The sequence below is a fragment of the Ursus americanus genome, chromosome 7 (genome assembly GCF_024610735.1).
Source record: "Ursus americanus isolate L20-20 chromosome 7, mUrsAme1.1.p, whole genome shotgun sequence".
Lineage (NCBI taxonomy): Eukaryota > Metazoa > Chordata > Mammalia > Carnivora > Ursidae > Ursus > Ursus americanus.
Genome location: NC_142133.1, coordinates 13,954,923 through 13,976,884, shown reverse-complemented (window position 1 = coordinate 13,976,884; position 21,962 = coordinate 13,954,923). Strand labels below are relative to the sequence as shown.

At 35.6% G+C, this 21,962-nt stretch overlaps 1 protein-coding gene across 1 annotated transcript in view; it reads right to left on the bottom strand.

The window, feature by feature from the left end:
• CAMKMT (calmodulin-lysine N-methyltransferase) overlaps positions 1-21,962 on the bottom strand; it is a 381,062-nt gene that overhangs the window by 347,871 nt on the left and 11,229 nt on the right. The window contains exon 3 of the mRNA XM_045771589.2: positions 15,774-15,838. Within this exon, the coding sequence (XP_045627545.1) occupies positions 15,774-15,838 (65 nt within the window). The remainder of the gene's footprint in view (positions 1-15,773; positions 15,839-21,962) is intronic.

Sequence of the window (21,962 nt, the reverse complement as noted above, 5' to 3'; positions counted from 1 at the left end):
ACTATTATTCAACATAGTACTAGAAGTCCTTGCAACAGCAATCAGACAACAAAAAGGGATAAAAGGTGTCCAAATCGGCAAAGAAGAAGTCAAAATGTCTCTCTTCGCAGATGACATGATACTCTATACAGAAAACCCAAAAGAATCCACTCCCAAACTATTAGAAGTTATAGAGCAATTCAGTAATGTGGCGGGATACAAAATCAATGCTCAGAAATCAGTTGCATTTCTATACACGAATAATGAGACTGAAGAAAGAGAAATTAGGGAATCCATCCCATTTACAATAGCACCAAAAACCATATGTTACCATGGAATTAACTTAACCAAGGACGTAAAGGATCTATATTCTAGAAACTATAAATCACTCTTGAAAGACATTGAGGAAGACACAAAAAGATGGAAAAATATTCCATGCTCATGGATTGGAAGAATTAACATAGTTAAAATGTCCATGCTACCCAGAGCAATCTACACTTTCAATGCTATCCCGATCAAAATACCGAGGACATTTTTCAAAGAACTGGAACAAATAGTCCTTAAATTTGTATGGAACCAGAAAAGGCCCCGAATCACCAAGGAACTGTTGAAAAGGAAAAACAAAGCTGGGGCATCACAATGCCGGATTTCGAGCTGTACTACAAAGCTGTGATCACAAAGACAGCATGGTACTGGCACAAAAACAGACACATAGACCAATGGACAGAATAGAGAACCCAGAAATGCACCCTCGGCTCTTTGGGCAACTAATCTTTGATAAAGCACGAAAAAACATCCGGTGGAAAAAAGACAGTCTCTTCAATAAATGGTGCTGGGAAAATTGGACAGCTACATGCAAAAGAATGAAACTTGACCACTCTCTCACGCCATACACAAAGATCAACTCCAAATGGATGAAAGACCTCGATGTGAGACAGAAATCCATCAAAATCCTAGAGGAGAACATAGGCAGCAACCTATACGACATCGGCCAAAGCAACCTTTTTCATGACACATCTCCAAAGGCAAGAGAAACAAAAGATAAAATGAACTTATGGGACTTCATCAAGATAAATAGCTTCTGCACAGCCAAGGAAACAGTCAAAAAAAGTTAACAGGCAGCCCACGGAATGAGAGAATATATTTGCAAATGATGCTACAGATAAAAGACTGGTATCCAAGATCTACAAAGAACTTCTCAAACTCAATACACGAGAAACAAATAAACAAATCAAAAAATGGGCAGAAGATATGAACAGACACTTTTCCAATGAAGACATACAAATGGCTAACAGACACATGAAAAAATGTTCCAAATCATTAGCCATCAGGGAAATTCAAATCAAAACCACACTGAGATACCATACCTTACACCAGTTAGAATGGCAAAAATAGACAAGGCAAGAAACAACAATTGTTGGAGAGAATGTGGAGAAAGGGGATCCCTCCTACATTGTTGGTGGGAATGCAAATTGATACAGCCACTCTGGAAAACAGTGTGGAGGTCCCTTAAAAAGTTAAAAATTGAGCTACCCTATGACCCAGCCATTGCACCACTGGGTATTTACCCCAAAGATACAGACGTAGTGAAGAGAAGGGCCATATGCACCCCAATGTTCATGGCAGCATTGTCCACAATAGCCAAAGCGTGGAAGGAACCGAGATGCCCTTCAACAGATGACTGGATTAAGAAGTTGTGGTCCATATATACAATGGAATATTACTCAGCTATCAGAAAGAACGAATTCTCAACATTTGCTGCAACATGGACGGCACTGGAGGAGATAATGCTAAGTGAAATAAGTCAAGCAGAGAAAGACAATTATCATATGATTTCTCTCATCTATGGAACATAAGAACTAGGAAGATAGGTAAGGGAAGAAAGAGATAAAGAAAGGGGGGTAATCAGAAGGGGGAATGAAGCATGAGAGACTATGGACTATGAGAAACAAACTGAGGGCCTCAGAGGGGAGGGGGGGTGGGGGAATGGGATAGACTGATGATAGGTAGTAAGGAGGGCATGTATTGCATGGTGCACTGGGTGTTATACGCAACTAAAGAATCATTGAACTTTACATTGGAAACCGGGGATGTACTGTATGGTGACTAACATAATATAATAAAAAAACAGTTTAAAAAAATATAGAAACACAAGATGAAAAGATAATTTTGAGAATCTGTTCAGGAAATGGAAGGTCCAGACAGATGTCAGCAAAAACTGAAGGAAGGAAATCATTAAAGAAATAATTCAAGAAAATTTCTCAGAAGTGAAAAAATATGACTTTTTAAACTGAAAGTGCTCACCAAATGTTCAACGCAATGTTTAAAAACAGAGCCACACCGAGGTATATCTTAAAGTTTTAGAGCACTGAAAATAGGAGATGATTCTGTCAAATTACAGAGAGAATAGATTTTACAAAAAGATGAAGAATTAGAACAGCATTAAACTTCTCAAATGCAACACTTGAAGCTCCAACACACTGCTGTAAGACTGTGAAAAAGAAACTCTTTTAAATCCTATCATTTTATATACAACGAAAGTATCACAAGGTCTCAAAAAAATTATTTCCCTTACTTTCTCAGGAAGCCACTAGAGTTCATAATCCTCAAAATGATGGAGTAAACAAAAAAGAAGTCATGGGATTTGGGAAATGATATCCAATAAAAAAGAGAGGTGAAGAGAATCCCCAGGATAATAGTGAAGGAAGATTTCAGGATGAAAGGTTTATAGCAGGCCTAGAGAGGAGACCAGGTCAGAAGGCATCAAAAAAGACTTCTTAAACATGAAATGGATGGTCTACATATGGATAATTTTAAGTGAAGATATATTAAGGATTAAAAATATACAAATATTTTGTGTCCAGAGACAATACGTTCAACCATTAGATTTATATTTAACGTAATTAGAAGTAAGTCAAGCCTTATTCTTGCCAATATTCTAAAAATTGTTATCAGAGTCAATTCTTCATTGATGAAGCAATGTAGTTCTTTTTTTTTTTTTTTAAGATTTTATTTATTTATGCGACAGAGATAGAGTCAGCCAGCGAGAGAGGGAACACAAGCAGGGGGAGTGGGAGAGGAAGAAGCAGGCTCATAACGGAGGAGCCTGATGTGGGGCTCGATCCCAGAACGCCAGGATCACGCCCTGAGCCGAAGGCAGACGCTTAACCGCTATGCCACCCAGGCGCCCCGCAATGTAGTTCTTTTAAGGTATTTTAAGAAGATGTTTGCTGGTGAGATTTAAGACATAATTCACAGATCATCCAAGTACCTGGATGCATGAGACACTGAGATATGTATCCATATTTTAATACACAGTAGTTTCTTCAACATGTGGAGAAGAATGTTTATTCCTTTGTGGTAGTTCAAAGTTGAGAAATCATTTGTGAATTGAAAATGCAGGACAGCACATAATAGGTTAACAAAAATACTTGTTGGGATTGCTCTGTCTTTTCCAATCTATAAACAAGAAGAGGCAAGTGAAGATAAAGTTAACCATATATGTTACATATATGCAGAAATATACACACAGGTACACACACAACGTACATTCACAAATATTTAAAATTCCTCCTGTGGCTCTACATTAATTTTCAGTTTCAATTTTTTTACCATATTTCACAATTTTAATTCAAACGGTTAAGTTTCAAAAATATGTTTTCTTAAAGGTATTGGCTGCTGACAAATACTGTAAATAGTATCAGCTTATTTTTTATTAAATAGAATGACAGAAATATTTTATAATAGTTGTTGCCATTCTTAGAAAGTAGGGACAAAAAATATTTCCCCAAAATGAATAATTAACCTGTTGAATTAAAAAAGGCTTATTCACGGGAATAAAAGGCAAAGCCTAAGTAATATAGTCAATGACATTGTAATAGTGTTGCATGGTAACTGCTGGTAGCTACATTTGTGATAAGTACAGCATAATATATAAACTCGTGGGATCACTACGTTGTACATTTGAAACTAACGTAACATTGTATGTCAACTACACTCAAAATAATTATTTTTTTTAAAAGTCCTATTCAAAAAGAATTTACAAGTATTTAATAAGCTTTGATAAACAAAAAGACTAATCAGAATTGACTCTTTTTTTTTTTTTTAAGATTTTATTTATTTATGTGACAGAGAGACAGCCAGCGAGAGAGGGAACACAAGCAGGGGGAGTGGGAGAGGAAGAAGCAGGCTCCCAGCGGAGGAGCCCGATGTGGGACTTGATCCCGGAACGCCGGGATCACGCCCTGAGCCAAAGACAGATGCTTAACGACTGCGCTACCCAGGCTCCCCAAGAATTGACTCTTCTTAAGTAAATAACTAAACAATCTGAAAAATATACAAAGACAAACAAGTCTTCAAGTTCTCCAAATGTATAATATGTAACAGCGGTTGCAAATTCACATGTCCATGGGTGGAGTGGTAAGGCTGCAAAATGGAGAATGTGCTCAGACCCAGGAAATAATAACCATGTGAGCTGAGTGAGACTCAGACTGCGAGAGCATTATACTTCTCTAAGAGAATACTGTAGTGAATTTTCCTATTTTCAAATCTTGGCAGTAATTCATTTTTCTGATTTAGCTAATTTTTTTCATTAGCTAACCAAAACATTCATGTGTTCCGAATTTGACTTCTATAGTCTGTGGGGCTTGTACTATATGTCCTCTAACACTGAGACCCAGATTTACCTCTCTGTTAGGAAGAACAGTAGATCAAATACAAATACACTTGTATAGAACGGATGGATTCATGTGGATGTGACTAAGGATTCAAATGATTCAATGCATACTTGTTAAATACCACTTGAGCCAGACCTTGTACAAGTCACTATGGTGGAATAAAGAAGTATGACTGGATATAAGTAATTAATGTAAGCTTCCAATCTTTCTCTCCTTCTTTGTCTTCTAAAAATGGGCATATAATTTATCATCCAAACCAGGACATTTGACATTTCTGGGAGTGAAAAGAGCTCTGTTAATAACTGGGCTAAGAACAGATGTAAACTGGGACCATGCCAGACAAATCAGGCTGTACAGTCACCCAACCTAAGAGAAACTGGTCTGCTTCAGTTTCCTCCCCTCTGCCTACCCCAGGCGCACACTGTCCAAGGAGGATCCTGCCTTGTCAGGCTAACTCTTCAGTACTGTGACAGAGAATTGGAAGGAAACGGGGTAAAAAGGAAAACGACAGTTGTCTTTTTGATAGAAAGCATTAGAATTGTTTTCTAAGATTTTTCTGTTTGTATTTAAGAGGTGCAGAACCAGCAGCAAAGTGGGATGGTTGTGGATGGGTGAGGGGAAAAAAAGAAAAGATAAACTGCTAAAGAATGCATGTTATTTTCATGTCATTTAATCGAGAGGGATAAAACACTCAAGTGATTTGAAAATCCTTTTGTTGCATGGACTTAAGACTAACATCCTCAAAGACTGAACCAGAGAGGACATGGTTTTATGAATATTACAGAAGTATAAGATACCGTCCCTGCAATCTGCGGGGGAGAGGGGTAAATTCTACTTCAGGAGAAAAAGATTAAGAAAGAATGTAATATAATACAAAATTGAGTGCTAAAGTATAGGATACGAACTACAAACCTGTAGGACTTAAGAGAGAGAGAGAGAGAGATCAAACAGAGCAATACGAATCCATCTCTCCCTTCTTATTGTTGTCATTTCTTCTCCTTAAAAGGATCCAGGGACAAGCACAAGCAGAGGGGTTGTGTTTTACATGAATATATGCTACTTCTCAATTGTTCATAATGACAGTCCAATTAATCCCCACTAAATTCTGATTGGGTTGTCAAATATTAAAACCAAAGTCCGGGATTAATCAAAATACTATTTTTCTTTCTTTGACGATCATATAATCAAAAATGATTATTTAAGTTGTAATTCTGGATTCCACCACATCTTACAGTCAGAAACAAAGGGACCCCTGATAAATGGCAATGGCACAGAAGTCTGGCCTCCAACAACATGAATGGGCAAAAGCTTCAAACACACCATGAATTTACCACTAGGAGCAAAGACTGTACCTGACCAGCATTCTAGGACAAGCAGATGATGAGCATGTGGAAGCATCTACAACATACAGAATACATCTATGTGTTCCAGCTCATATACACAGAATGATCTGAAACTTTTTCTTATTCCTCCCATGAACTGTCCCCAGCTCCCCAGGATAAAACACGGATAGATTCAGGGATAGGAGTGGAGGAAGGGTGAGAGGGAAGAACATGAGAAAGATGAGATACATATGCACAAACACTAAATTCATTCAATCATCAAATATCTCGTCCACAGCAAGCATTGAGAGAGTAGCATAACACACATAGGCCATACAAGTGTCCAAATATCCATAATTCCCTGTGGAAAGGCCGGCCACAAGCCAAACAACTTTGCTAAAGACAAGAATATCCTTTCTGCCAAACTTTTTGTGGGACTTATGTTTATGTTAAGCAATCCTTAAATATCACTATAGCATAAGCTTGAGAAACACACTGAGTACCTCAGAGAAAGGGCTATGTAAAAACACAAATCACTAGTTCTATTTTATTATTGTGCAAAAAAGCAGCAGTTTCCAAAAAGGAAAAAAAAGTGATATAAAACAAAACCCACATTAGGTTTCAGACTATTAAAAGAAAATGCATTCTTTTGCCCCATCCTCACTCCCCAAATCCCCACTCCATTAGATTGTCAACTACCTCTCAGGAACCCTACAGAGCCCATTTCCAGTGACCTTTAATCAGTCTCCTCTGAGACACAATCCACTGGACAGAATTCTTTTCCATTTGCCAAAGTTATTTTCTAGCACTCCAAGTTACCATTTTTAGTTCCAATTCTTACCGTGAACTTTTAAAATTCATTTCTCGCCACTTTGGGGGAAATGCTACCTTCAAGAAATATAGAATAGTTATAAATTCCTGTGTAAAAACCTACTAAATATTAAGTTTTAAGCAAGTTATCTTTATCTGAGTATCAGTTTCCTCATCCCTTGCAAAGTTAAGAAGACTAAGTGGGAATAATATTCACAAAGTTCCTGACAAATCCTATGGGGAGTGCAAAAAAAAATGACGGAAGAGAGAAAAAGAAGTACTACTCAGTATTTGGTCAGAGGGGGGAAGGAAAAAAGATTTGTTTGGCATATATCTCTTCTGCTAAAACTTGGAGGCACCTAAATTAGGAACATTCCATCAACGACTTAAGAGGGAAAAACTAGCAAGTTTATGGCAAAGATAATGAACCACATTCCAGTGTTACTGCAGTGATAAAGCATAACGCATGTGACGAATCTAGAAGGGATTACAGGGTTTATTCATTCTTTTCTCATGATAGCAGCACCTCCTATTATCAAAGAGTATCATTCCCACTCTAATTTTTTATTTCAAACAAAATTGTGAGTACAGTTGACAATGTTATGTCAGTTTCAGGTGCACAATAGTGATTCAACATGTTTATAGGTCATGCTATGCTAACTACATGGATAGCTCCCATCTGTCACCCTACAATATTATTATAATATCACTGACTATATTCCCTATGCTATGACTGGAAGCCTGTATTTCCCACACCCCTTTACCCAATTTGCCCACCTCCTCACCCCCCTACCCTCTGACAATCACCGATTTGTTCTTTGTATTTATCAGTCTGATTCTGCTTTTTCTTTGTTCATTCACTTGTTTTGTTCTTTAGATTCATGTAAGTGAAATCACACGGTCATTTGTCTTTCTCAATCTGACTTATTTCACTTAGTATAATAGGTCCATCCATGCTGTCACAAAGGGCAAGATCTCATCTTTTTAATGGCTGTATAATATTCTGTTGTGTACATATATCACATCTTCCTTATCCATTCTTCTATCAATGGACACTTGGGTTGCTTCCATACCTTGGCTATTATAAATAATACTGCAATAAACACAGGGGTGCATATAGCTTTTCAAACTAGTGTTTTCACTTTCTTTGGGTAAATACTGAGTAGTAGAATTATTGGATCATACAGTATTTCTATTTTTAATTTTTTGAGGACCATCCATACTGTTTTCCACACTAGCTACACCAGTTTACATTCCCACCAACAACACACGAGGGTTCCTTTATCTCCATATTCTTGTCAACACTTGTTATTTTCTTGTCTTTTTGATTGTAGCCATTTTGACAGGCATAAGGTGTTATCTTGTTGTGCCTTTGATTTGCATTTCCCTGATGATGAGTGATGTTGAGCATCTTTTCATGTGTCTGTGGTCATCCGGATGTCTTCTTTGGAAAAATGTAAATTCAGGTCCTCTGCCCATTTTTCAATCAAATAAAAATTTTAAAAGTGAACTAAAACAAGAGGTCTTCTAAACGTTCCTTCCCTGGTAAATAGTAATAACAAATGAGTAGGACTCTGTTTATGACTTAGGGACATACTTACCCAATATCGTGTCAAAAGAAAAAACTGCCCTGACAACTATGGAGCTAGGAAGTCAGATAGCTGGAGATACATGGGTAGGAAAACTACCATGTAAAAACCTAGCCTACCCTCCAGAAATCTTTCCTAACCTACCCTCCCGAAGTCTTTCTCACAAAGACTTCATACTACATGTACACTGTGATTCTCAAGAAGGGCAAAGTGCCAGGCGCCTGGGTGGCTCAGATGGTTAATCGTCTGCCTTCAGCTCAGGTCATGATCCCAGGGTCCTGGGATCAAGTCCCACAACGGGCTCCCTACTCAGCGAGGAATCCGCTTCTCCCTCTCCCTCTCCCTCTGCCCCTCCCCCTGCTTGTGCTTTCTCTCTCTCATGCTCTCTCTCAAATAAATAAATAAAATTCAAAAAAAAAAAAAAAAAAAGCAGGGCAAAGTGCTAAATCCAGAGCCAGTGATGCGTATCACCAGTTCCCCACTGATTTGGGACCTATGACAGTCTCAAGGCCACTGACCATTACCCTTGCGTAAAAACTATATAATGCATTGAAACTTAAAATTTATTTTTTAACAAAACTTATAAATTATCTATGCCCAAGCCAAATATTTTACAACTGACGGAGCTTTTAAGCTTATTTATACTCCCCCGACCTAATATGGGGCTAGAATGAGTTGATCTCTGATTTCTTATCTTGTAACAGTATTGGGAGACTAATACATTGACATCTAACATGGTGTGAGCTCCTTGGAGAAACATGCTATTTTAAAACAAAATATTTCATATTTTTTCACTGATAAAATGAATTGCTCCTGTTTTCCACAGAGCTGTCCTTAGCTATTTGAGATTTTATCACAGCTTTCATTCAAAAAAATTAATACTCAATTTGGAAGTTAAAGAGTACCTATTTTCTTTTTCAAAATGAAAAGAACATTGCTTACTCCAGTTATAAAACCAATATGTGCCATAAAAAAAATCAAATGATACTGGAAAGTGTGAAGGAGAAAGTAATAATCACCCGTAACCCTACCCCAACAAAACATGATGAACATTAAGATATAGTTCTATGCATGTACATACATACACATATACTTAATGGGTATCTATGTATTTTGCAGAAATAAGATCATATTCCCTAAAGCGATTTTTTAACCTAATATGACTTAGAGATCTTGCGCAGCTATATGGATTATCCATAATCAACCAGTCATCTAAAATTAAAGATTGTTGCTTTTTCCAATTGTTCTCTGTGCTACAATGAATTCTTTTACCTTCCATCTTTCTATAATGGTTTCATTAGTTGTTAGAAAAGCAATTATTAGTCAAAATGATATGGATACTTAAAATTACGAAAAATATGCCAGATCACCTCTAAAAGTGGAATAATTTACCCTCCAACCAACAGTAGTTGAAAAGACCCATTTTTCTATAATTCACCGATTACTGCCTATCTTCTCTCATCTTTGCCTTTTTGATGAACAAAAATGATATCTCACTGTTTTAATTGCATTTCATTACTTCATTCCTAGTAAAATAATCATTTGATGTGTTTGTAGAGCATTGGTATTTCTTTTGTGAAATAACTTGTCCTAATTTTTGGCTATGTTTTGTCTTTTTCTTATAGATTTCCGGTCTGTTTTTGCTATTGTTTTGTGGGAGCTCTTTACTCAACAAAAAAAATACGTCTTAGTCTGCATATGTGTCACAAATAATCAGTTTATCATTTGTCTTTCAACTTTTTTGATGCTTTTTAAATCTTTCATCAATACATTTACCTTTAAATTCATGGGGTTTGGGTCACACTTAGAAGGCCCTTCCTTATTTTAATATTATAAAATTATTCATCTGAAATATCTAGGAGTGAGGATTTTTACTTAGTTAATCCAACTTAAATTTATATTGGTACATTACATAAAGGAGAGATTCAGCTCTGCTATTTTTTCTAAGTTTCTAATCAATGGTACCAGACACCATTTGTGAAAGTATCCATCCTTTCCTCTCCTACTGAAATTCCATCTTCATCATTTGATAAATCACATATATATGCCTTTCTGAACTCTCTATTCTAAAACTTTGCTTTATATGTGTATTTCTGCACTGACACTCACTGTTTTAATTACGGAGCTTTGCACCATGTTTTCACATAACAAAATAATGTAAAAATATTAAGAATGGCACACACTAAAAAATATTTCCTATCTTGTGTTATTTTCCACTCTCAAATATATTGAAAAGGTTAAAGAAAAACAAGACAGATGATATTAATGCTAATACACACATAATCTACACAGAGCTCTCACATTACCTGATATTATGTTCACTACACTGTAAGTTATTGTTTCTTATTCAATCATAATAAGGAGTTAAGGTGTGTTCAAAGACTCGCCTAGACAGCTAGTAAATGGCAAAACCAAAAACCTGAACTTCATATTCCATGATCCTTCCATGAACCCACTAAGTTAAAAATAAAGCAATTGTCTATAAAAGCCCAAATTTCTCATTTTTTAATCAAAGTACCTTATCCACTGTATATTCTATACATACACCTGTATATCTACATACACACGGATATGCGCAATGTATTATACACATATACACATACATGCACACATCCACTTTTATTTGAATGAGGAAAAAAGTTTTAAATCTAAGCTGATATACCTGAAGCTTTTTTTTTTTTTTTAAAGATTTTATTTATTTATTTGACAGAGAGAGAGAGAGAGAGCCAGTGAGAGAGGGAACACAAGCAGGGGGAGTGGGAGAGGAAGAAGCAGGCTCCTAGAGGAAGAGCCTGATGTGGAGCTCGATCCTAGAACGCTGGGATCACACCCTGAGCCAAAGGCAGACGCTTAACGACTACGCCACCCAGGCGCCCCATACCTGAAGCTTTTGATATTCCATCAATATTACAGGCTTAACTATGTAACACAATAAAAATGAAACAAAAACTAAAAACTTGGACTATATTTCCTGACAGATGGTTACCTTCTCTTGGTTTCCCAAATGCAGTTAGAATACATAAGATCCTTAGGTAATAACTACTACTAAACCGAAAGAGATCTGTTTTGCATACATCACAAGACAAGTCCCATTCTCAGACAATAGGAAGGATCTAGAAGCAGGAGACTGTAGCTGTGTGCATTAAAAGTCCAGGTCAGCCCTGGGATTCACTGGGGGGAAAAGAATTACCATTGTCACATGTAGGAATATACAAGGCAGAGGGTCCACAAATTTTTCCAGGAGACTATGAGATACCAACCACCCTGTCATGTAGCCCAGCCAGGAGAAAAAAGATTTTTTTCAAAGAATGGCAGAAGGGGTCTTACCAATACATTCCCCAAATTTAAGCTGCAGTGTTAGCCGGGAATCCTGATTCACAGTAGGTTACTGCAGTGCTATATTATTATTGACTTCCTACCCTTTAAAGGTTTATACATATTATACTGCACATATTGTGCACAATAAATTGGATAAGAAGTATCACCTCATCCTCTCTGTCAAATGAAGGATGATGTGCTGAAAAAAAAGTCCAAATGAAGTTATTTATAACCCCAAGCACTGATGAGATTTTACAAATACCAAATAGTTATATTATATACTATAACAACCAAATTTGAGTCAACTAAGCCTTGGAGAGAATCACATTTTTAAAAAATTCATTTCAGTAGAGGAAAGAGATGACTTTGGAGAAAGAGAAAGTGGGATTGGAAGAGACACAGCATAGCAGGGCTTCTTTGATTAGAGGGCAGGGACTTGCCGGAAAGGAGACTGTGCCCACAGGGAAAACAGAAGCAAGCGATCAGCTCTGGTGCTTGCAGAGTAATCCCTTGTTACCAGAGTATTCAAGTGACCTGTTATGTGAAACACAGAAGCAGCCAGCACTTCGTTTGAGATGAAGGATGCCATCCTATATTTCTCCCTAGGTAGCAGGATGGCACCTCTTTCCAGGCATGATGAATCAATAGCAGACATAACCTCTCCAGAGAGCAGCTCTGATATTTACAAAGGAACTAGGTTCTAAAGTAGTAGAACCCAAAGAATGAAATATGCATACCTATTCCTAAATAGAGGTAAGCAAAAAGGGAGCCTGGCTTTCAAAATACTGTGTTTTCCACAATAGCAAATATATTCTATGAAGCAATGAATCATTATGCCGAAATGACTGTATGAGATTCATTTTTAATTTCTTCTTACAACATTCGAAGGAATTCAAACTCTGAAAGGATAGCTCAAAAATATAAAACACTTTACAGGTCATACATTTAAAAGCACAAAATGCTTCTAAATAATAAAGGTAAATATAAAAAAATATTTTCTAATATATCAGGAAATAGTAAACTATCAAGAAGTTTCATTTATTATCCAAAATTACGGGGATGTACTGTATGGTGACTAACATAATATAATAAAAAATCATTAATAAAAAAAAAATTAAAGATTTTTCCATATCTTTTTGGTTAGAGAACAAATTCAGAAAGTAAGACTAAACCTCTCATCTTTGAAAATTTGCAATGAAAAAAATCATTGTTTGGTTCCAACAATTAACTTAAAATTGAGATTAATGGTTCTATTAAACCATGAATATATTTTGTGTGTGTGTATATATATATATAATTATACACACACACATATATATACACACAAACCCATATGTGTTTTGTATATATCCACATATCAGGTTTTCATAACTATACAATATTTTAGTTATTTTTTTCTATTATCAGGAAGTTTTATTAACCTGGAAACTATTCTTGAAACAAATGAATAATTTCATCTATTGGTTCTCTCACAGTATTAAAAATTTTTCTCATTTAAATATCTTTCAGTGTACCATCGTGTACTACCACAGTGGTGATTTAGGCATAGATATTCTTATATAGAACTCTTGCTGTCAAGATTAACAAGATCAAAAGTATTCCCTTATTTAAAGCCAGAAATATAAAAATTAAACTGATACTTAAAAACAAACGACCAAAAACAAAACAAAACAAAACCCTCAAAAATAACTCAGGAAAATCCTTTTTTTATATTAACGAATTGCTGAATATATTGAATACATGAGAAATAAATCAAATGGAAATTTTTAAGCATACATCTTCGTATGTTTACATGGTGAAAACTTACAGTTATTTTTCAAGTTATTCCAATTATATTGGGCTGTGAGACAGAATTATGATTGTGGCGCCCTCTCCTGGGGTTTCTAGTCACAAACTCAACCTAATATCACTATCGGTGTAAAATCAAACATTTGGGGCATCAAGCGATAAATCACTTTTTCAGTCACTGATCACTTTAAGCCTTGGCAAAGATTATATAAAAGTTATCATCAATATTTACGCTATTGTAACAGGATTTTACCAATTTATCATTAAGTAAAATATCAGTATAGATTTTTCTTTTAAAATAAGAGGATAACAAAAGTTACACCAAACAACGTTTTAACAGGTTTTACTTTTGTCACCACATCTATCACTTGGCAATATATTCAGGTTTTTAATGCAACATTTGTGACAAGATATTTTAATAAATTACTACTTTGGTAATCTAATCTATTTTGTTAGTTCAATCAAAATAAAACATGAGAACAGCCCTTAATAATATTATCTTCATTATCAGAAAAAGATGGAAAGACATTTTAGAGGTACTCATCACCAGTAATAATTAATATATAGCTTCCATTTACTGAGTGTCAACTATGAGGAATAAAGTGTATGTTACACGCTTACTATATATTCTATCCAGTTCTAAGAGATAATATAAATTGATATAAATTGACATAATATAAATTGCTCAAGATGAATTTCAGAGCCAAGATTCAAATGTAGATAGGTCTCATTCCAAAGACTCAAACCTTTCCACCAAACAATACATCAGTGAAAAAATAGCTTTTGCATGCTATTTTTCCATTTGTCAATGTAACAACTGGGGGTGGATGAAGGTGGTGTGGAACAAATTGATGAGAAAAATGTCAGAGAAGGACAAGACAGTTATTCATGTATAAAATAATAGCATAGACCTTTAGGAATGTATTTTTATTTTACATAATGCTGCCAGCTAGTGGCCCTATTTCATACTGAGCCACTGGGAACAATGCTTGATCTTTACATCACTGAATCAAAAATTCCACATTTAACATTCTAGGATCACGTTCCTAAATTATACATGCATAAGCCTGACTTAATGTTATTTTACCTTACCCTAGAACTAAAGGAGAATGTCTTCTCAACCACCACTAGCCCTAATCCCCAATAAAATTAGATATGCCTAAGTGTGAAAGAATTTAGCAAGTGCCAACATGTAGAAACTAAAAGGTACACCTGTCACTATCTATGAAAAAGAAACCCATATTTAAATATTTTTGGATAATTTGGGGATACTTATAGATTCCTTAGTGACAAAATATATAATTATTTTTATATATAATCAAAAGCTTGCCATATGTGGGCATAAAAACAAAATTACTGCCTGAGTATTGCTGAACATTATTCTGTGCAGATCTAAAATCAGAGGACATCTGATAGAGTAGTACTGTTAGCACAGTATGTTATTTATTTTAGTTCAGAGAATAGTTCCAGCTATGTAATTTCCTTTAAGAAAAAAAAGTATTTGAGTACAATTTTTACATTTAAAAAGGTCATATTTAAAAGATAAAATAAAATAAAAATAAAAAGGCCATATTAAACTGATAATTCACTAGCTTAAGAAAAATATCTTATGTAACACACATGAAGAAATACACAGCTCTGATCATCATACATTGTTTAACACAGAGATATAAAGATACCCCTGGCTGATTTCTTTCATCATATGACATGATAATTATTTAAATGATTCTCTCAATGGAGAAATCTATCACGACAATCAGAAGCTTAGATGAAAAGACAATGTTCTATAATATAATACGGCATAAAACAAAAACCTTCTGGCATTGTATTAACAGCAAGGAAAACAAATGTTCTGGTTTTATTCCATAGCGAAAAAGAGAACAAGCAGGAAGTGGAAAAGAAAGTACCCAAAACACAACAAAGAAGAAAGAGACAGCCCATCTGTTGAATTAACTGAGAAGGTCAAAATGGAAACAAGAAACAAAAGGGATAGTACTAGAGAGTCCAGTGTTCCTTCTGACCTACATTCTGTCTCTCACACACACACACACACACACGAACCCACACGCACACTCACACACACAACTGCAAAGTGTAAAAATAGCCTTATCCCACTTCGTAGGTGCATCTTATATGAGGCTTACCTCACAACTAAAAACAATGAGAGTTTATATTACACATACACATATGCACACACATCACTATAATAAATATTAGTGAGAAAAACACTAATTATAAATTCACTTTTTAAAACATTAAAAATATTTCCACAAAGGGAACATATAACTTACAAACATTTCCTGTATTGTCAAAGCTGGTAAGAACATCTTCAACATTCAAAGATCCATTATTATGCCTAGAAAGGAATAAAGCATTTTCTTTAATGATTCTGAAATAATAACATGTATTAAATTTTAAAAAGCTGAGACTGTGGATTGTGATATACCCGCCCAATACTTATAAACCCTTCCTTGTTATATTTTCAAAACATTTTCTGCCCACTAGAGGGAGAAGGAAAAGAAATAACAGAATACATTTCTCAGAATATTTGATGTAATGATATTCTTGATGATTAATTTACATTTGAAGTGTTAGTAAATAATTTTTATTGTTGTTTTAGCTATATAAAGGTGAGGCAGATTATTAAAAACAAAACAAAACCTTACCTTTGAGAATCTCAAAAGAAAAATAAATCATCGACCTCCAGAACCACACTCAACAATAAATAGATTTCCTCTATACCAGCCCAACAAATTCAGAACTTCAGTCACAAAGAACTAACCAACCTTCAGGTCTGCACAATCCACAATTAGAAGGTTCAAAATGTCAGGGGGCAAACTGTTCTGTATCTTTTTCCCAGTAACCTTAATTCCACTCCCTTTAATTCTAATTTCTATTCACTTGACAGTCCCTGAAATACCTATTTTGATCACTGATATTTTATTAATACTTACAGAAGTTGCTATTCTTCATATACAAATGGGCCCAAATGTCAATAGGTCATAGGGTCTGAGATACTTTTCCAGTGGTGATTAAAAAAAAAAAATCTGTTGGGGCGCTTCAGTGGCTGAGTCGGTTAAGCGTCCGACTCTTGATTCCAGCTCAGGTCATGATCTCAGGGTGGTGAGATCAAGCTCCAAGTCAGGCTCTGCACTGAGCGTGGAACCCGCTTAAGATTCTCTCCCTCTATTATGCTAAGTGAAACACGTCAATCAGAGAAAGACAATTACATGATTCCACTCATAAATGGAATTTAAGAAACAAAACAAAGGATTATAGGGGAAGGGAGGAAAAAATAAAATAAGACGAAATCGGAGAGGTAGACTAACCATAAGAGACTCTTAATTATAGGAAACAAACTGGGGGTTGCTGGAGGGGAGGTGGGTAGAGGGATGGGGTAACTGGGTGATGGGCATTAAGGAGGGCACGTGATGTAATGAGCACTGGGTGTTATATGCAACTGATGAACCACTGACCTCTACCTCTGGAACTAATAATACACTGTACGGGGCGCCTGGGTGGCACAGCGGTTAAGCGTCTGCCTTCGGCTCAGGGCGTGATCCCAGCGATCTGGGATCGAGCCCCACATCAGGCTCTTCTGCTATGAGCCTGCTTCTTCCTCTCCCACTCCCCCTGCTTGTGTTCCCTCTCTCGCTGGCTGTCTCTATCTCTGTCGAATAAATAAATAAAATCTTTAAAAAAATAAAAAAATAAAAAATAATAATAATACACTGTACGTTATTTTTTCTAAAAAAAGATCCTCTCCCTCTCTATCCTTCCCCCAACCCCACTCGCACTCTCTAACAACAAAAATTTTGCTAACGCATCTACAATCTCCTACATTCTCCCTTATATGAAGGGAGTTCATTTACAGCTGTAGTTCTTACGGATGTTATAATAGTTGATAATAACCATTAATAACACACAATACAATTTACTGCATCAACACCACTTTGTCATTAAACTTATCATAAATGACATATATTGCTATGGACTGAATTGTGTCTCCCAAATTCATATGCTAGAGCCCTAATCCCCAGTACCTTATAATATGAGTGTGTCTGGAGAAATGGCCTTATTTAAATAGGTGATTAAGTCAAAATGAGGTCGTTCGAGTAGTCTTAATCCAATATGACTGGTGTCCTTACAAGAAAAGGAGGTTAGGACAACAGAGCATGTGCACAGGAAACAACCATGTGAAGAGACAGCAAGAGAACAGCCATTGTAAGTCAAGGAGAGATGCCTCAAAGGAAATCAAACCTGCAACACCTTGATCTCGGCCTTCTAGACCTAGAACTGTAAAAAATATAAATTTGTTGTTTTAATCCAGGCTGTGGCACTGCTTTTGGGAGCCCTAGCAAATTAATACCTTTAGTAAGAGAAGACATGTAAACTGTATTACCCTTTGCAGAAGAACTTTTTATTTCTATCATACAGACCCAGTTCTTTGATAGAGTGACTAAGTGAGATTGCAAGAAGTTATGTGCAATCATCACTGGCCAAATAAGCATTGGGCTCATCAGTATCATAATCTAAGAAAACAAAGTTAACAATGTGTCACCAAGAATACAAGATTCTACATAGAGATGAGGTTATGTACCCTACCATGGAAAACTACAGTATACATGTGGGAGAACAAGAATGAAAAAAGGACAAAGTATTTAATATCTGAAATGCAAGATGAAGCTATTAAAATGATCAGCATTGTGGCACAGAACTCAAAAACCTTTTTCATAAATATAAAAGCAATATACAATTCCTTCAAGAAAAAAAATGCTCCTAATCCTATCATGCAGAGACAACCACTATTAATATGTTGGAGTATAGCCTTCAAATTTATTCCATGCTCATACTTTCATTAAATAACTGAGATCACACTGTCCACAGTCTTGCAATTCATGTTTTAAGATATTATAAACAGTTTCCCACATCACTAAGTATCCTCCTGCATTATGAATTTAATGGCTGCCAACCAGCTGAATGAACGACTATGGGCACCATAATTTACTGAAGCAATGTTTTATGTTGGATTTTTAGTTTATATCCAGTTTTGTACTATTTACACTAAGTATCCTTGCAGAAATATCATTGAACCCATTTCTCATTACTGCCTTAGGATAAATGCCTAGAAGTTTCTCAATTCAGGGTGAAAGAAACATTTGAAATTAAATATATATTTTGAAAAATGTTAAATATCTCTAAAAAAAAGAAACTGGGATAATTGAAGTGAAATGCACACTTAAAAGTTAAAAAGCATTATTCAAAATAAAAAAGCGTGATTTCTCAGAGTTTTCACTGACACAGAACTCTTGTCTATTCTTGAAAACATTATCTCTTGATGCCAAAAAACGGAGTGTGCCCATGACATTTCTAAATGGGGTAGAAGTAGGGAAAGTACAAAACTAACCCTATACTCTAAATAACTTACAAAAAAATGAAGATCGTTTATCTATGAAGTCTAGAAATCCTAAAAGAAGGCATCTCATGAAAGAATAATGTCAGCAATCATTGTCTTCAATAGCATAAGAATTAGTGCTAATTATAGGAAAACTCTCATGCATACAATGTGGTAAAGACTCAGTTTGATTATTTCAAGTTTCCTTTCGTTTGTCCCAAACTCAAGGACTACTTTTGGTTCACTGAGTCATCTACTTTATTGTGTCGAATCTATAAGATCTTGCTATCCCTAATTTTTCAATAGTTTACCTAGGTCCTGCCCGGACAATGTGGTTAGATAGAAAAGTACTTACAAGGAAGGGACCTTGAAACTGCAATCTTAGAATTATACTGGAATTAATATTATGTAACAGTGACAATTTTTTGCCAACATATCAAGGTATAAAAAGTTCACTCCATCTTTCTCCTAAACTCCAAAGCTCTAACTTATTTCCCAAGCCCTTAATAACAATAGCGATCATAAATGTTCTCACCACAAAAAAGAAATGGTAATTATGTGACATGACAGCGGTGTTAGCTAATGCTATGGTGATAATCATTTGGTAATATGTAAGGTAATATTATACATCTTAAATTTATATAATGTTCTATGTCAGTTATAGCTCAATAAAGCTGGGGAAAAAATCACCAATTGCCAGTTTCTTCTCAAAGTCAACCCATTTTTTTCACAAGTACTTTAAGCTATCCTAGAACTGAGGACTTTTGAGTTTTTCCCAAGAATGGCCTATGGAGTAAGAAGGACTAAGGAGTAAGTCACTGGGGCAGATAATTATTTGAAGAGGGGGAAAAAAGCTACTAGAGGAAAAGTCTGAAGTCTAAAGATATCAAGAGGTTGGAACTAGAAGTTAAACAGAAGCTAGAGCTAAATATGATACCAAAAGCACCAAAAAAAAAAAAAAAAAGACAAGCTGTATGTCATGAAAATTAAAAACTTTTGTCCATCAAAGGACACTATCATTAATGTGAAAAGACAACCCACAGAATGGGAGAAAATACTTGCAAATCACTGGGTCTAGTATCCAGAATATATAAAGAGCTCTCATGATTCAACAACAAAAAGATGACCCATTTAAAAATGGGCAAAGCACTTGAACAGACATTTCTCCAAAGATGATATAGAAATGGTCAATGAGCACATGAAAGGATGGACATCATTAGTCATCAGGGGACTGCAGATCAAAACCACTGTGAGATATCACTTCATATCCACTAGAATGGCTGAAATAAAAAAACAATAATAAAGGAAAAATAACAACTGCTGGCAAACATGGAGAGAAACAGGAACCCTCATATATTCCTGGTAGGAATGCAAAATGGTGCAACCATTGTGAAAAACAATTTGGTCAATTTTCAAAAAGTTAAACAAAGATTTACCACATGACCCAGCAATTTCACCCTAAGGTACAGACCTAAGAGAATTAAAAACTTACACAGTCACACAAAAACTTGCATACGAATGTTTATAGTAGCAATCATTCATAATTCCCATAAGTGGAAACAACCCAAATGTCCGTTAACTGATAAATGCAGAAACAAAATGTGGTATTATCCACACAATGGAATATTAATCAGCCATAAAAAAGGAATGAAATAATTATACATGCTATAACCCAGATGAATCAAAAACATTACTCTAAGCGAAAGAAGCCAGACATAAATGTCCACATACTGTATGATTATATTGATATGCAATGTCCAAAATAGGCAAAGCCATACAGACAGAAAGTAGATTAGTAGTTGCCAGGGTCTGGGGGGAGGAGGTGGATGGGGAATCACTATGAATGGGTATGGGGTTTCCTTATCAGGTGATAAAATCTCTGGAATTAGACAGTGGTGATAACTGCACAACATTATGAATATACTAAAAACCACTGAATTTTAGTTTAAAATGGCTAATTGGAGTGGTGAATTTTATGTTACACGAATTTTATCTTGATTAAAAAGAAAACTGGTCCAAAAAAAGAAAAAAGAAACAAAGAAAAAGCCAAAGAGTAAAATGGGCCCTAAAAGGCTTTAGAAGAACAAAGAAGAGAGGTTTTCAGAAGGAAAAGGTTTGAAAACTTGATTCTAGATGCAACATGCTTTGGAGCTCTTTCAAAAATAAATGGGTAAAGAGTCAAGTAAGTCAGACAGAGAAAGACAAAAACCATATGGCTTCACATGCAAGTGAAAACACATGAAAGGATGGACATCAATAGTCATCAGGGGACTGCAAATCAAAACTGAATAAACAAAACAAAAACAGACTCATAGATGCAGGAAACAAACCGTTGTTTATGGGGGGGGGGAGGGTGATACAGGTGAAGGGCACAAAGAGGTACAACACTTCCAGTTGTCAGGGCGCCTGGGTGGCTCAGTCGGTTGAGCATCTGCCTCTTGATTCAGGTTCAGGTCATGATCTCAGGGTTGTGAGATCGAGCCCTGTGTCAGGCTTTGCGCTCAGCATGGAGTCGGCTTCAGATTCTCTCCCTCTCCTTCTGCCCCTCCCCTCACTCACACACTCAATCTCTCTCTCTCTCTCTCTCAAAAAATAAATAAATAAAATCTTTAGGAAAAAAACAAACTTCCAGTTATAAAATACAAATAAGTCATGGGGATGTAATGTACTGCATAGGTAATATAGTTAATAATGTAATAACTTTGGGTGGTGATAGATGGTAACCAGACTTATTGTGGAGACCACTGCATAATGTATAAAAATATCAAATCATTATGATGTACATCTGAAGCTAATAGGATAGAGTAAGACAGTTACACGCATACATATATATGTAAGCAAACTATATAACCAATCGTGATTGGAGTTTAAAACAAGCTTAAAAAACTAAGTTATATTAGCCCATATCTATGATTTAAGTTCTATGAAAACCTGACTCAATGGATTAGTCTTTTAATTTTCTGCATACACTGGATCATATTTGAAAGGTTCTAGAAAGTTCCTCCTAAAATATAAAATAAAATGCAAGAGAACAAAAGCTGTTTTAATACTCACCTCTGCTGTTATATCACTACTAATATTAAAA